General features: G+C 38.0%; 1 protein-coding gene across 1 annotated transcript; it reads right to left on the reverse strand.

Annotated features, from left to right (window-relative positions):
* Nucleotides 1–560: 560 nt before the first annotated feature.
* On the reverse strand, nucleotides 561–13,238 carry xpc (xeroderma pigmentosum, complementation group C). Its single transcript, XM_042004745.1, has 14 exons — nucleotides 12,951–13,238; nucleotides 11,465–11,767; nucleotides 11,172–11,268; nucleotides 10,581–10,665; nucleotides 10,314–10,471; nucleotides 10,051–10,171; nucleotides 9,834–9,923; nucleotides 8,226–9,095; nucleotides 7,489–7,649; nucleotides 4,333–4,414; nucleotides 3,681–3,812; nucleotides 3,187–3,356; nucleotides 2,642–2,735; nucleotides 561–2,440 (listed from the first exon to the last, which is right to left on the reverse strand). The coding sequence occupies exons 1-14, from the start codon at nucleotides 13,054–13,056 to the stop codon at nucleotides 2,120–2,122; spliced, it is 2,790 nt and encodes a 929-aa protein (XP_041860679.1). The 5' UTR covers nucleotides 13,057–13,238; the 3' UTR covers nucleotides 561–2,119.
* Nucleotides 13,239–16,846: the final 3,608 nt, after the last annotated feature.

The raw sequence follows: 16,846 nt of genomic DNA on the forward strand, positions 1-16,846 counted from the left end.
TGTGTTTTTGTCTTTATTTCAACGTTAACTTCTGAATATGTATAGTGGTCAGCATTTCTTTATAAAAAAGTAGGCCAACGGTAAATGTTGCAGCTCCAAGTTCTGTATGTCCACGACAAATTTATTATCTAACCTCTGCTTTCTGATAACGTAGAGCCCCTGTAGTCAGTTCTTTAAATAAATTTCCCCAAAATGTTAAATGACTGGGGCGGCAGTGGTCAGAGAGGCCATTGGAGCGTATTGGCTGCCAGTCTGCCTCAGGGCAGCTGTGGCTACACAAGTAGTTTACCATTACCAAGTATGAATGAAGAGTGGATGAATAATGGATCCAATATAAGCGCTTTGAGTGCCGTCAGCAATAAAGCGCAACATAAATCGAATCCATTATTATTTGTGCAAGGCTGTGTGAGTTTTGCTGGTATGGAACAGACTTAAAAGGGTTTGGTCCTCATTTGTATAATCATAGATTTTCTCCCTGTTTTTCTGTTTAAGACACAATAATGCAGTTTATCTTTGTAACCCTGAAAAGTAAGATATAAAAAAGACATTTGATTGTTTTGATGTTCGTTTTACTCATATTAAACATTTCTTACAAAAATACTTTCATACAAAACTGCTTACTATTTTAAATGCAGCAACTATTAGCTGTGTAAAAACACATACAGCAGGACTTTTCAATTTGGTCCTACGAAGGCCGCAGTCCTGCAGGTTTTCTGTTTCCTGCACCAACACACCTGACTCAAATTAATGAGTCATTGTGCAGAACTTCACAAGTTGGTGGACCCATTTAATTTAGGTCAGGTGTGGTGGAGCTGGGAAACACTGAAAATCTGCAGAAGTGCGACCCTCATTAAACCAGAATGAGTAGCACTGACATACAGCATACAAAGAGAGGTTGTGAATGGTGATACAAGTGAGATAATAGGGTGCAAGAACGTGACAAGTGACACACCAAAATAGAAAAAAATTAACCTCATGGAATGTAGTGGCCAAACAGCAAAATCTTAAAAGGAGAAAATTAACCTTTGGTGTGAACTAAAGTCTGAAAATGTAGCTCTCAATCTTTTTTAACAGCAGTTTTAGTCATTTTCAAATTGCATCCTCATAAAAAAGGGTTACATAATCCACATCTGCTTTCCTGTCACTTAAAAAAAAACAAAAAAACAACAACAAAAAAAAAACATTCAACAAGCTAAAACCAGTTACATTAACTTAAAGATGCATAGTAGTTGAGCTAAAGCAGAGAAATGTGACAACCTGGGGCTAAAAAGTTATCCAAGTTGGAAACAGACATGCAGTTCGGCCAGTACAAGCAGCTTTACTCCGCTTGCTGCTTGAACTTGTTTGGGGTACTTGCTAATGTGGAATATGATAAATTTGTAGTGGTGGGGCAACAAATTTTGAATGTTGCTTTCATTTGGTTTCAGCTATTACAAGCTGGGATTATGTTAGGTTGTGTTGTTTATAGTGTTATTGGCACATGAAGTATCGTGTTTATTTGCTGAACAAGACAACTCAAGTCTGAATGAAGTATTTACTAAATCCTGACCTTGTAAGTAAGAACGTTTGTCTCAAACAAGTCAAACATTGGAAAGTGCCCAGTTTGAAGCAGTAAGAGGCTTAATGTAATGTTACTCACACATATAACTATAAGGACACTTCCTGGTTGTTGCATTCATCTTGAGTTGTCCTCTCTACGGCAACCGGGCAACACCGATTTGCACAAGCTGGCTTGCAGGATGATATCCACCATCTATGTATTCTTACACTGGAATTGTAGCATGTATGATTTCTCTATCATGTTCTTATACAAAAAGATAATAATACAGTATTTGAGATTATAGGAATATTTGATCCAGGTATTATACATACAGCATCATAGACAGAGGAAAAAAGTTCTCTTCTTTTCTTCCAGCCTTCTTCTCCATCCTCCAGCATAACTGTTTACCAGTTTTCCTGAAATGACTTAAGATTTGTTACATCGGCTTCTGAGGACTCCTGCTCTGAGGGGATGTGAACATTTTCCAAAGTAAAAATAATGAAAAATAACTGAAAGTGTTATATATGCAGCAGTGTCTTTCTTTACCAAAATCTGTCACTCTAGTTTTGATATCCAAAATCACAGTTTCTCAAAGGGGAACAAATGTTGCTCCTGACCCTTCTTCTCTCGCTTTGTTGTTTTTCTCTTCGTTCTGCTGGAACTCTCTTCATCCTCTGCTGCTTGTCTGTTTTGAGGCCATGACATTGCCAGAGTCTCAGATGCCGTTTTAGCTTCAGGACCAGCACTTTCAACCATATCCTCATCAGAAGAAAACTCATCTCCCTGAGCAAGGCTCCCCAGTCCCTCGCTCTTCTTGTTGTAACGCTGTTTAAGCCTTTCTCTAATCAGGAGTCCCTTCACCAGCAGAGTCCAGTTGGCAATCGCTCTTTTTTCTTTTTTCTGAAATGCACAAAAGATAAAACACACATGTGGAGATGTGATGCTGAAACCTTTTAAATAACTGTCTTTCCTTGGACTTGAAAGTACTCTGGTTTTCATCAGCAAAACAGATCAGTCATGTACAACCACTGGGAGTTACAGATTTTTTTTAAATCAATTATTAAACTATTAGTGCATAATAAATACCACAAAGGTACACACCTCTTTCTCTTTTTGCTTCTGAATCTCTTGTTCTTCCACCCAAGCAGCTCTAAGAATATCCTCATTTTCTTCACACACAATGTAACCATCAGAACTAAAACACACAAAAATATTTTCTTTTACATTTTTCTGTAAAGTGATGGAGGAAAACTATTAGTCATGTAAGAAGTGATTTTTTTACAATGTGTAGACATGCATATCACAGATTATTTTATATTTTCTAACAATATAATAAAAAAAAGCTCACAGACGATACCAGTCTTCTTAGAATGTTTAAGTACTAATACATCTATGTGATGGATTATGCATTGGTACAATCGTTAGAAAGCTTAGATGACGGAAACCACCTCAACAGATTAGAGCAAATTAAATCCCAGCAACAAATACAATAAAGGTACCTAAGGTCTGAGATCACATGTTCCTCAATATCATCTCAACTCTGAGGGGAACTCCTTACAAAATCAATGGAACTAAATTATTGCTTCCATACTGATTGTGTATAAGTGTCTTCATGCCCATCTGGAGGTTTCTTAGTTTCATCTTACACAGCGTGTGAGTATCCTCCATGGTAGTCAAAGCCTGTAACTGCAGGGACAGCATCAAGGTTGAGCTTCTTGGCCACACGGTGCAGGTTAGGCAGTCTGACATGAACGCAGCCTACTGGTATCATGCAGGGTTTGAACAGGTAGACATTGCCATATTCATTACGAGGGACCTGAACAGAACAGACAACTGGTAAACAATCTGGAACTTTGCTGAGAAGTTAAACTAGTCGACCGAATGACAGATTACTGATCCATTTGTTTTCTGATATTTGAGTATTAATCATTATATCACTAATAATAATTTAAGAATGGTCTATTAGACTAAATAAAATGAAGCGTTTGAACACAAGGTTTAGTTACCTGAAATGTGTAATTTGTCTCGTTTGCATCTCATTTAATAATTTCTTATGATATTTTGGTTTCTTAACAAACACAGTAAAATTCCTTACAGCATGCTGAGATTATGTGCTTCAGTGTTTTTTCCTCAAAGCTACCTTCCCATCCACAGCTATTGGTGGTTGGTACTCTTCAGTTTGCCATTCTCCAAACAGAGGCAGGTCCTTCTCATCCTTCACTTCAGACATCATCCGGGCCTTTCGTGAACGATTGGAGAAGCCTTTCACCATCTGAGAGAGAAGAATACAACAGGAAACTATCAACTTAGCTCATATTAGCACTGGTTGCTAATGGTGGCTGAGCCTGATTTTTGACTTTTGTTGTAAAACCAAGTTTATACATGACAGATAAGTTTTGTATCCAATAGTCACAGCAGCTGAAATATTAAAACATAGACTTACTTGGTTATTATAGATACAACTAACTCATTACAATCTTAGATTTTCTACTTAAACCCAAGAGTTTTGTGGAAAACTTAAAACTTTTTTCTTAGCTTATGAATAGGCTACAAAAATTAAACAAAATCTAAGAATCTGCCATACAAGTGGTGCCTAATTTAGTTAAAATAGTGCCTTTATTGGCTTGAATAAGAGTGCTCATGAAACTTCTCCTCTGCATCAGTCAAATGTAATTTAAATAAAGACCGCTTAGCTGATTCATCTACAGGCTCCATTGAGATCAAATCCAACAGAGACGACAAACAGCAGAGGAAGAGACAAAGAGAGCAAATATGATGGTGCGTGTTCTGACCTTGTATGGCTCCTCTCCAAGTCGGACAGTTCGTGCTTCTTTCAGCCACGTGTCTCTGGAGTGGAGGGTGTGCACACAGTCCCTGAAGAGGAGGAAAATCTAAAGATTATCTCATAAAATACTGATTTATTTTTCCATTAGAAGATCATCCATTGGAGGTGTGAATAGGGCTGAAATTCAGGCTGACTATAATAATCAGAAAATTAACTCAGATATAATAGAAACTGAAATGTCTTTTTCTGTTCATTTCTCACAGTGTGTAGGACAGCTTCTCCATTTGTGCACACAGCGGTGCCATGTGTGTTCGAACATACAACCATATTCAGAGGTGGTTGGTCAAATACAACCCAAATTTCCCACAAGTTGGGATGCTTTATAAAAAGTAAATAAAAACAGGGTGCAGTCATTTGCATTTTAATCCCAACAGAACACAAACATAACAGATGTTGAAACAGACATTTTACCATTTCATGAAAAATATATAATAATTTTGAATTTCATGGCAGTAACACATTTTTAAAAAAGTTGGAACATTGTGATGTTTACCATTGTGTAGCATCTCCTCTTCTTTTAGGAGGAGTTTTAGGTTTCTAGCTGCTCTACAGTCCTAGGCCTTGGTTGCCAGATGTTTTGTTTCATGATGCTCTAAATGTTTTCTCTTGTGAAAGGTCTGGACTGCAGACAGGCCAGTTCCAGACTTTTCTCCTGTGAAGCCATGCTGTTGTGATGAATGCAGCATGTGGTTAAGCATCATCTTGGGGACTGCTGGCCTCGGCCTGCCGGGGCCGGTGCCCTGTGTCCGCGGGGCGGCTCCTGCTGGGGTCTCCTGCTGCTGCCTTCCTGGGCGGGCGAGTGGTCGTCTCTGTGGACCGGTCGGGATCTGTAGCCGACGGGGGGGCTGGTGGCCTGGGTCTCGGGACCGCTGGCCTGACTCTGGCCTCTGTTCAAGTGAGGTGGCATCTGCATGATCACTCTGCATGGTCACTCCTTCCTGAACGTCTCCACACAGTCTTTGCGTCGCCGTGTGGCCGAGTTCTCCAGCATATCCACACAGGTTTCTCTGCGCGTGTTCTTGAATACAGCAGTTTCACTTATATCTATTATCATATTTTTTTTTCTTTTTTTTTTTATTATTTCTGTTCTTATTATTATTATTATTATTACTCTTACTCTTATTATTATTACTACTACTATTATTATTATTACTATTATTGTGATTATTATTATTGTTACTATTATCAACTAGTTGTGTAATGACCTACTGGCCAGGATGATCTTAGCTATATATGTTGCAAGTAGTATGGATTACATGGTTTTCTGTATAATGTTTTAAGTCCCCACCCGCACTCCCTGCACCCTTTCTGTCCCTCTCTCTCCCCTCCCTCTTCTCTCTACTTTCTTTTCTATCTCTCTCTCTCTCTGTCCCCTCCGGTCGAGTCCAGCATTAAGAGTCTGATTTAATAAAGTTTTTCATGTCATCAAGAGGGACTTTATACATGTAGTATAAATCCCTGCTTGATAGAGTAAAATTGCCCAGCACCAGACAGCAGCCAGACAATCATTCTGTTTGCAACGATGCTGGACAAGACAGGTTAAAAAAAAAAAAAAAAAAAAAAAAAAAAAAAAAGCATCATCTTGCTGAAACACGCAGGCTTTTCCTGACATAGGATGGGAGCAGATGTTGCTCTAAAACCTTCATGTACTTTTTGGCATTAATGGAGCTTCACAGATGTAGAAGCTGCCCACGCTAAAGGCTCTAATGCAGCCCTGTACCTGCAGAGATGCAGGCTTTCCAACTGTCCACTGATAACAAGCTGGATGGTCCCTCTCCTCTTTAGTCTGTGTGATACTGTATCCATGGTTTCCAAAAAAAAAAAAAAAAAAGATAAATGTTGAATCATCTGTCCACTGAACTATAACTATTTTATATATTATATTCTGTATAGTTTTCCTGTATTTTATTTTTTCCTTTATTTCATCTTATTTCCTATACGTTGTATTTTGTCTTATTATGATTGTTATTCTATTTTATTCTGTTTTGCATTTACTGGAGGGCTTTGTAATCTTGTTGCACTTGTTGCAGTTACAAGTAAAGTTCTATTCTATGAACAGTTTTCCACTTTGCCTCAGACCACTTTAAAATTTAGTTTTGGTCCAGAGAAGACTTCAGCATTGTTGTGTTCCCACATGGCTTTATCTTCGCACGATAGATCTTTAATCTGAATATGTAGACTGGAGTTAAACTGTGTTCACAGACAGTGATTTCTGGAAGTATTCCTCCTGAGCCCATTCAGTGGTTTCCAGTAGAGAATCATGTCTGTTTGTTTTTTTTAATGCAGTACCATTTAAGGGCCTCAAGATTCAGTTTAAACCTTTATAAATGAATAGAATAATTAAAGTAATGAAATGCGTGAAAATCAAACAAGCCTTATTTTTTATTATTGGCTTTTGACTAAAAATATTGATTTCTGATTAGACCTCTGTCCTGTTAAAACAACTTTTTAGCTGATTTATTGTTCATGTCCACTGGTTTGTGCTTAGTCTGAATACGTATTGTTAGTTAGTGATTTGTTGCCACCTTTATGTTGTAGGAAACTGACTTTAATTGTAAATAATAATTTGAAAATACGTGAAAAACACAGTTTCAAGCACATGACAGCACCATCATGTGGACAATGATGCTAAAAACCAGAACTGATTCAGTCCTGCAAGCCATGTGCAATTTGAAAATGTCCTGTTTTTTTCCAATAAAAAAAACAAGTATTTTCTCTAATTTTATAGCTGTATTAAATATTTTTTTCTTGTTTTTTTACTATTAAAAAAAGACAATCCACCATGATTATACATGGACAGATACCTTCTACCCAAGACATTTTTCCAAATAAAGACAGTGGCCTCGGTACACCTTCATAACCATTCTGAAATTCAAAGGCTTATAAAATTCTGTAGGCCATCCAGTCATTTAAATTTCCACATCCAAATCCAGCTCCAAAACTAGGTCAAAACAACTGACTTCACTCATCATCAAAGGTTTGCAACTTTCTCAGTCACAGTGCTGCATAAATCAGCATTCACAATGAGAACAAACTGGGTTAACACACAATGCAATGTATAAACTCATCTCAGTACATCCATGATGGCAGCTGTAGCACTGACCTGGAGTATACCGGCTCGCCTCTGCAGTATCCCAGTACGGTGGCTGTAGAAGGATACAGGGCTTCGTATTTCAGCAGATGTCTCTTTAAGGCATACAGAGGGTGGTTTTTATACTCTGCTACAGAAGTTGGCATGGGTTTGCTCAAAAGCTTATTCTGGAGCTGGAGGGGAAGTAAAACAGGGAAAATAAAGAACGTTAAAATTTTACCTTTCAGTTGGCATGGCGATAATTTGCTTTCATATTGTAGAAGTCCTTTATATGCACATTTTCTAATGCAAATAACTGGTGTGAAAGCACTCTCATTTTTAATGACAATTTATATCATGGCTACTTTAGGTTAAAAAAACTTGTTCATAAAAGCACAATGGGAAATATCGCCATTTAGTGCAATGAAGCACAGCTAGACAAACTTATCCAGTTTATTTATGCTTATTTGGGCACATTATGTAAAAAGTCTGATTGGAACACATGAGCTAACAATCCACTATGCAGCCGGACACAACTGGTACCCATAACCTCCAAACTTAATGAAAATCAACTGGCTAAAAATGTGCTTTCTTCAATATTTCATTCAGATAAAAAGTACATTTTTAAGAGACATTATTTAAAGGACAAAGAAAGAAGTGCATACAAATAAAATTGCCCTTATGTTGTATTATTTTAAATTAAATGTGTCAAGAGATACATATGGGTGCATTTAATAATGGGTATTACTTGTGTTTGACATTGAACGCACCTCCTTCTCCTCCTTTTTGTCCTTCTCATCCTCTGGCCCTAAGAAGGGCTCGAGGGTTTCTTCCCACCATTCGTCATCCACCCGCCTCTTCCGCGACGACGTCATCCAGGTAGGATCGTACTTCTTCCCCAAGTCCTTCAGAAACCCGTTTCCATCCACTGCTACCACGTACGTCACTGGAGCTGTTGCATTCTGGGAGCAGAGATGAGGCACCCCAACTCCTTGTTCCACGTCAACACAAACCCAGGAAGATGTTCTCTCCAGGTACACCTCCAACCACTCGTCCTCGCCAGGCCCATCCTTCTTCTTCCCACTCCTTCTCTTTGTTATGTTGCTTGTCACCCCTTCATCTTCATCATCTTCCTTCCATCCCTCTGATTCACTGTCCTCCTCTTCTTTTACCTGAACATTTTTCCTACCACTACTCCTTTTCTTAGAAGCTGGAGTACTTTTTTTGCGAGTTCCTTTGGCCTTTCCCTTCCCCTTCTTTAACTTTGTAGATTTTCCTCCTCTTTCTGAACCCTCACTGTCATCCTCACTGGTCCCCTGGAATTCCTCTGCATCACTGAACTCCTCTTTCTCACCCCCTTCACTGTTGCTCTCCTCCTTGTAGCTGACTTTTGAAGCGACACTGCGGCGTTTAGAGTTTTTTGGTCTCTGCCCTGTTAAAAATACATGTTTCTCCTCTTCCTCCTCCTTAATCTCTTTCCCTTTTGCTTTCTTTCCTCTGCTGCGCCCCTTAATGTCCCCTCCTTCAGCTGATCTCTTGGAGCCTGAAGAAACTTTCTGCTCTGGCGAGTTGGTCTTGGAGGTTTCTTGGCTTGTTTGGCCTTTTTCTGAGGTACCAGTAGATGTTCTAGCCCCCTTGCACTGGAAAAATGACAGATTATTATATTTAATAGAGGAATTAAAACAAATTCCCAACCAATAATGTTAAAATCATATGGTAATGAGCAGAAATTGTATGGAGAGGTAGCAGCATGTATTTTGTTTTTGTCTTGTTTATAGATAATTTGAACACTTTTGCTTTTCCTGATCAGCTTCTCTATGGGGAATATCTCAGCAATGTTGTAGCTAATCTTAAACCAAGACTTGACACAGCACCAGAACTAGCTGACCTTACAGGATTATACAAAGATTTCTTTTGCAATTTTCTCATTATCTGCATCAGTTTAAACGCTGTTTTTGACTAAATGCATTCCTAAATAAACTATGCATGTCATAACAAAAGACTTTTAACGTATTAATGTAATAATATATATAAAAAATTATAGTCAGATCTACTAGGATTAATATACACATTCATATATTTTCTTTAAAAAAATAAAAACAATATTCCTTCCTAACTTTGGCTGAGGCCAGTGTGTTGTTTTCAGCCTGGATTCTTACATTCCTTACGTTTATTCAGGATAATAATTTGTTTTTCTTCGTAGAAATATACTAATTTAGAGATTAGTAATCTAGATTGGATTAGTACCAACACAGATCCTTTAGTAAGGATCTCTACTGATGTTTCATGTAGCCTAACCAGAATAAACTTGCTAATATTCCACGTATTCACCTTTCAACCACTGCTTTAAAAAGGGACTAATAAAATCTTGTTTGTACCTTGGCTGATGATGGTTTGAAAGGAAGCGGCTGTAAGGACAGAACTAGTCGACAGAAGAGCTGCAGAGACCTCAGGACCAACAGGAAAAGCTTCAAGAAACACAAAACAAAGAGGGACATGATTTTTTTACTCGACTTATTCTCTCTTGTATGTACCACCACATCTTTGTTTGCGTTAAGTAAAACGGATGAGTCTCGCAGTGAAAAAACTACCAACATGAGTCATCTCCTGGTGGTCTCGGACTGAGAGGCTTGCTAGGCGCCCCTCCAGGAGAGCCCGCAGGTCCGGACGCTCCTCACAAGGAAGACTGGGGTTAAGAGTGAACGTTGCTCTAAACCTGAAAGGGAAGAGATTATGAAAATCATAATGGAATCAAAAGATACACAAAGTTCCCCATTGCTAATAAGATAATGATTTTACATATTCAGACATGTGAGCATCATCAGGCACTGGCGTGCAGTTTGCTTTTAGACACAGACCATTTGAGCAACCCAGAGAGGTAGTTTTGGTCAACACGTTCTTTGGCCATCATGGAGAAGTGTGCAGGCAGCAGGGACAGAGTGATAGCCAGCAGGTCTGGTTCATTGCACAAACTGTTGCGGAACATCCCGTTGGCTATAAGGCACATGAGGTGGACCTGAGGAATAAATCAGAGGATGATGAGGATCCAAAATCCTGCTGCACTGACAGATCAGACCAAACACTGAGCAACACTATAAAGGAAAGGGTACGGTATGTGTTTTCACCTTGTGTGTGTCAATTAGCTGGTCCTTCTTATACCTCTTCATCATTCGCCTCAAGTAAGTCTCAAACTCTGCCTGCTTCTTCTTTCTGGCCAATCAGAAACCAAGAAAAAATGTATTATGATAAAGGAAGGACACAAATATCTGGAGTATAATTGTATAATTATGGAGATAATACAGTTTGTATAAATGCATGATAAACATTTGCATAACATGCACTTATTGTGTTGTTTATGAGAAAACGTGTACACTGTATGAGACTTCAGACTGTAGGAGTTTTTATATTAAATCAGAAGATGGAGGATGTCTCCACAAAAAAAGAAAAGAAAATCATCAATGAGACTGATTGCTGAGTATTTTCTCTAAAAAAAATAAGGAGCTAAAGCAACATTTATTTAAAATGTTATCTTAAGGTTGTTTCAGAAAGATGTGAAAAAATGGTTTGTTCAACAGAACAGCACTGTATTCATACTTCACATCTTCCTACTTATTTTTTCAAAATTATAACAATGTACCAAAAAAAGTATTTGAGATATAAATAAAATTTTCAAATTTATATCCAGCATGAAAACATTGCAGGACACATTCACTCACTGCTTTCTGACTTCCGCAGTCTCGATCTCAATCTCTACAGGTTGAGAAGGCAGGACAGGCTCAGGTGGTTCAACTGGACCCAGCGGCTCCGCTAGCTCTGATCAACACACACACACACACACACACACACACATTTTACTTCTATTTCCCGCTGTTCTCTCATCATGCCAAAGCCCTGCTGAAAATGATGTTCTTGCTTAGTTATTTAACATTAATATTAGAGACATAATCTCACACATACAAGTCGATAGCTATCTTTTTTTTTTTTTTTTTTTACACTGTGGATCACTTACCTTCCACTTCCTCCCAGTCATCCTCATCCTCACTGTCGTCGTCGTCCATCTCCTCCTGTTCTTCTTTCTCTAGTTTCTTGGTGTTTGCTTCAACTAGAAGTGGTGCCGAAGTCACCATGTCAAAATCATCTTCGCTGTCCACCTCCACCTTAATTGGTGACTCAAAGTATTTACTAGTTTTGACATCAGAATTCATGCTGGACTTAGAAGAAGTGGAGTTCCTTGCAGGTCGTTTTGAGGACATGCGTGGCTTGGGATTGACCTTCCTCTTAAGCTTCCCTTCTCTTTCAATGAGGTCATCAGCTGCATGATAAAAAATATTTTTTCAAATTAGAATTTAGATTGTGAGTGTGAGAGGATACATTTTGCTTTCAGCCATACCTTTTAAAACCCCTTAAATAAACAGCTCTAGAGAAATAATTAAAGTCGTCATTTAAAGCTCTAAATTTCCCAACAATGAATCAAAACACCATCTATGAATAACTTAATAATAATGACCCTAATATAGATAACTACAAAAGATTGTCTTAACTCTGTCAGTATGGAGCAGAATTTTATTTCAAAAAATATTTGTTTAAAAGCTTAAAAAGGAACAGAGAAGTACTGCTCTGGGTGCACAGAACACTGAAATTAACCTCTGAAAAATATTGAACACCAAAAATAATAAACAATAATTTAAAGTAATCTAATTATACAGTGGAAATGTCTTGTCTTATTGTCACAGAATGTAGCACATCTCAAACACAGACTCAGTTTTTCACAGTAATAGCAGTGAAGCATAAAATATACTGGTGCTTAAATACTCTATGCTACAAACATCAACAACAACACGTCTTAGGATAAAGGGGTATTGCTATAACCTACAATCATATATGAATACACTTTTTAAAGACAAATAATGGGAAAAGATAAAACCAGCCAAGAAAGAGAAGCAGAAACAGATCTCCAGAATGACATTATCTCACAAGGTCCAGATGTCTGAATGATGCAGAGCTCAGTCCATGTTAAAAGCAGAAACATGTTAACACCTGCTATTTACAAAGTCTGGCTCATATTTTGATGAAGTGGGGCACAGATGTGCATCTGGGCCAGCAGATTCACCCCAGTAACCATGCACATCATTCATGCACCTGCACTCTGAATGCTTTTTCATGTAAACACTCATAAACAAGCAACATATGTGTATTCAAGTCAAACTGTTTGGGCAAAATATTTATTTCTAACCATTGAGAGTGATGAAAAAAGGTCATTAAATGTAAAGAAAAAAAGAAAATAACTTCCTGTAATTACAGTAGATTCCAACAGAGGTGATATATTTAAGTAATATTTCTGTTTCACATACTATTGTTTAGAGCAGTAAATATTAGTTATGAGTAAGTCGAGCTTCATACACCAATCTGAGCCTTGGATTGATACCTGCCTACACTTTTAAATATAGAATATTTATGGAAAAGTAAGAATTCGTATAAGAGCAGACGTGTTCTACCTGCATCTCTCCTCTTTGCTCTTGGTCCTCTTCTTTCTGTTTTCGCCACCTGCCTCAGTTTCTTTGTATCAGCCTCCGTCTCTTCGCACCGTCTCCGCTTCGCCATGCTGTCTACACACTTTCTGTAGTTGTAGTTGAGGATGGCAGACTTGCAGCCGTCGTCAAACTCTCCACATGGTGTTATATAACGCGAAAGAAATTGCAGTTACTCAACATTTCATTCAGTAGTTTTCATAACACAGGAAACTGCGCCCCGGTTGTTTTGGGGGAGACGGACACTGACGTCATATCCGCCCGCTCTTCTTCTTCTTCTTCTTCGTCTTTTTGTTGCTCCTCGTGTTTCCATTCTTCTTCGCCGCTGGCTCCGAGACTAATTACATTCTCCACTTGGAGCAAATTCTTTAACTAACATACAACCACAATACTTCTCTTTATTTTTAATATATGTGAAGTTTAGCTTTATAAATAGTACTGCACAAAAATCATGAGCCATCCTACTTTTCCTTAATGAATGTAGGACACATGAAGATATATTAGGCTTAGATAAAAAAAAAATCTAAAGAAGATTAACAGTGTCTGACACTGATGTCCTTAGTAGAAACACCCCAGTAGAGATCAGACATTAGACCTAATTAATCTGGTTCCATCCACTGTTAGCTGAAGACTTGAATGAAATTGTCTCCATGGAAGGATGACTGCAAAATTCATTCAACGAAAACGATGGGTCACCCCAAGAATACACGACCAAATTCTAACAAAAATAAGTTCAAATTGACCTTTACATGGTTAAACCGCAGAATAATCCATACTATGTTATTTTATCTCAACAGTCCCACATTCTTGATTATAATGCAGCATTTAAACGAGTGATAATATGTGTCTTTTCAGATGCTTTACGTTTTATCAAGAAGATGTAAAAGTCGTAAAACCACCAAATGTAGTAATTCTGCAAAGTTAAATGCCAAAAATGCTGAAGAAACACTGACTTGTGATTTAGTTTTTCTGAACTCAGTCAACAAATTTGATGTGTTTAAAGCCATACAATGCAGGATCATCTTAAGTAAATGACTATTGATAAATATATATAAATATATAACTGTTTGATTTTACCAATATTACTTTAAATTAGATGACCACTTTAGTTGTAATAATCAGTAACTTTCCTAAAGCTAGATTCCCCACCCTCTTTTTTTCCCCTCTCATTTATGTACCACCCTTGACTACTTGATATGACTACTGTTGCGTTTCATAGCGACGCAGTACCCCTTTCTGACCGCTGGGTGGAGGTGTTGTCCCACTGGAATCACAACACCTTCAGAAATCACAGATGAGACGTAGCTACAAAAGATGGTTTTCAACTAGCGCCTCAAAATCCTGTTATTTATTCTTCATCCCGTTTTCTTCTTCTTTTTCTTATTCTCTCTCATCTTTCTCTTTCTCCTCATCTTCTTCTTCTTTCTTTTGTGACATTTGCAGATCAATATATATTTTTAGAGATTTTATAATGGGTTTTATAAATCAGACACAATCCCAATAAAACTTTTATATTTCAAGTATTTACCTAGAGGAATACATTGAGTAAGGCAGTTGAAATTTTATTTTTGGAAAGATACAAACTAAAAGAGAAGTCAAATTCAATGACATCTTCACAAATTTAGTTGACGTAGAATTTAGTACTTATCAACTTTTTTAGGCAACCAGTCTTCTCCTGACCACGGATGAGATACTACAGCCACTTTTAACATCTGCCTGCACTCAACTTCTTCCATGGCTCATATAAAAGATAAACATTTTTATTCATTTTTTTTTTTTTTTTTTGGCTTTTCATCATAGAGTAATGACAGGCAGCCACTGATTGCCTTGATGAATGTAGGAAGTATGGAGCATTTAAAATGATAAATAATACAAAATATAGTTTGAAAAATCAATGTAATCTGTGCTGTGATGTTAGCTTTATTTATGTAATAAAATCCAGTGGTTATGTCTTTCAGAGACATGTTTAGTCAAGATAAAGATCTGCTTGGAAACATAATTTGTGAATTCATGAACAGATTTCACTTCAGTATGATGCTGAGTGGATCTAACAATGTCAACATGAGACCATTAACAACCTTGGCCAACTGTCTGTCAAAATCACCTGGTTAGCGAGAACAAATGCTTGTGGACAGGTCTGAAAATAAATAAAGCTGATGTCAGGTCATTTGAAGCAGAAGCAAGTGTGACAGATTTAATGTAAGTCTCTGTCTGTTGCTATCTGTCTTTCATGGGGCATTCAAAGTTCACATCATGGAAGAGCGCCATTATTTATTGTTTAAAAGTGGTTTTTTTATTTCCTTTATTATGGATATATTGTGAAAATGCATTTGTTTGCTAAAAAAAATCACAATTTTACAAGTGTCAAAAAGAAAAGGTGCTTCATTCCACACCCTTCTTATTTTTATATGAGGTCAAGTCATGATGTCTTCAAACTCTAACCAGGATGCAAACAGAAATGTATTTAAGATCATCTGTGGATCAATGTTGTGGAAGTTTAACTACCTCCAAACCAGCACACACTGGAAAACTTTTTCATCCCTGTATGAAAACTGATCCCTGAAAGAAGACTTAAGTGTGGAAAACACCATGACTGAATTAATCGTTTTATCTTATTTGGCTACAAGTCTGTAGACCTCAAATCAGTCTGACTTATCTGAAACGAGTTCTACCTCTCTGTTCTAAATCAATTCCATTAATTTTCAGTTCAATTTCATTTTCACTTATTTTTCTGTTGGGATCTGTATCGATCATGTTGGGTTTCTGTGGCAGTTGTGTGTATTTCACTTCAGAAAGTCGTCTGTCAGCTGATACAAACCGACAGCTTCAGACTGACTCGCTGCAGCAGAGGTTTGATGGGATGAAGGGGGCCATTGCCATCCTGAGCGTGTGATGCATGCAGCATACATATGCATGCCTAACACATGCAAACGCATAAATGCGCATACATATTTTTTGTGTGTGACAGTTTTTCGATTCACAATCACCTAGATGTGTGCATGCATTTCGTTGCCTTTTATGAGTATGTGTGGAGCGTGTGTATTACGAACATTTGTCTGTGTGTGTGTGTGTGTGTGTATGTGTGTAAGAGGTGAAAGAGCTTGAGTCCACGGTCCAGTGTGCTGTGTTCCCAGCGCAGTGCATGGCTTCCATCCCTATATGAACCATTAGTGCAGTCAGATAGGAATAAAAAGCCATACAGTGCACTGGGCATTGGGACGACTTGATTTTAAGAACAAGGACACATACATCAACACACCAGCACACACTAACGCAGAGTCAGATCATAGAAGAATAGGAATTTAAATAAATTGCCTGGGGCAAGCAAAACTGAAAAAGGGCAGCAGGTGAAGGATACAGACACCTGACGAGTAAGACGAGCTGATAGACAAGATGGCAGATGAGACACTCTGCCCTCTGTGATAGATGTGCAGGAATCACAGCAAAACACTGACACTGATAATAAAAGTATTTAAAGTGAAATGGAGAGCTTGCAGATCCTTATCAAACATTAGTGATGCTTGTAGGTGTTGAGGTGTGGCAACAGGTTTGTCATCCATAAAGCACACCGCAGAACTATTATCCCCACAGCACTGCTTCCAAGGCATCCACCTCCTCTGTATGATGTACAACATTTTTCCTATGGATATGAAGGATTTTCAAAAGGTAAACCTCATAAATTGCCACGTTTAAAATGGCACAGTTGAGTCACGTGGTACATCTGTTCTTCCTTTCATCTGTATATTTCCATACCCCCTATTACACACAGGCATCAGTCTCCTCAACCACAAGTGCATTGCTTTCGCCTCCTGCTGCATTTCCACAAGGAACACAATATCACAAATTTCTCATCTAATCCTTGT

This window comes from Melanotaenia boesemani, chromosome 13 (assembly GCF_017639745.1).
Source record: "Melanotaenia boesemani isolate fMelBoe1 chromosome 13, fMelBoe1.pri, whole genome shotgun sequence".
Classification (NCBI taxonomy): Eukaryota; Metazoa; Chordata; class Actinopteri; order Atheriniformes; family Melanotaeniidae; genus Melanotaenia; species Melanotaenia boesemani.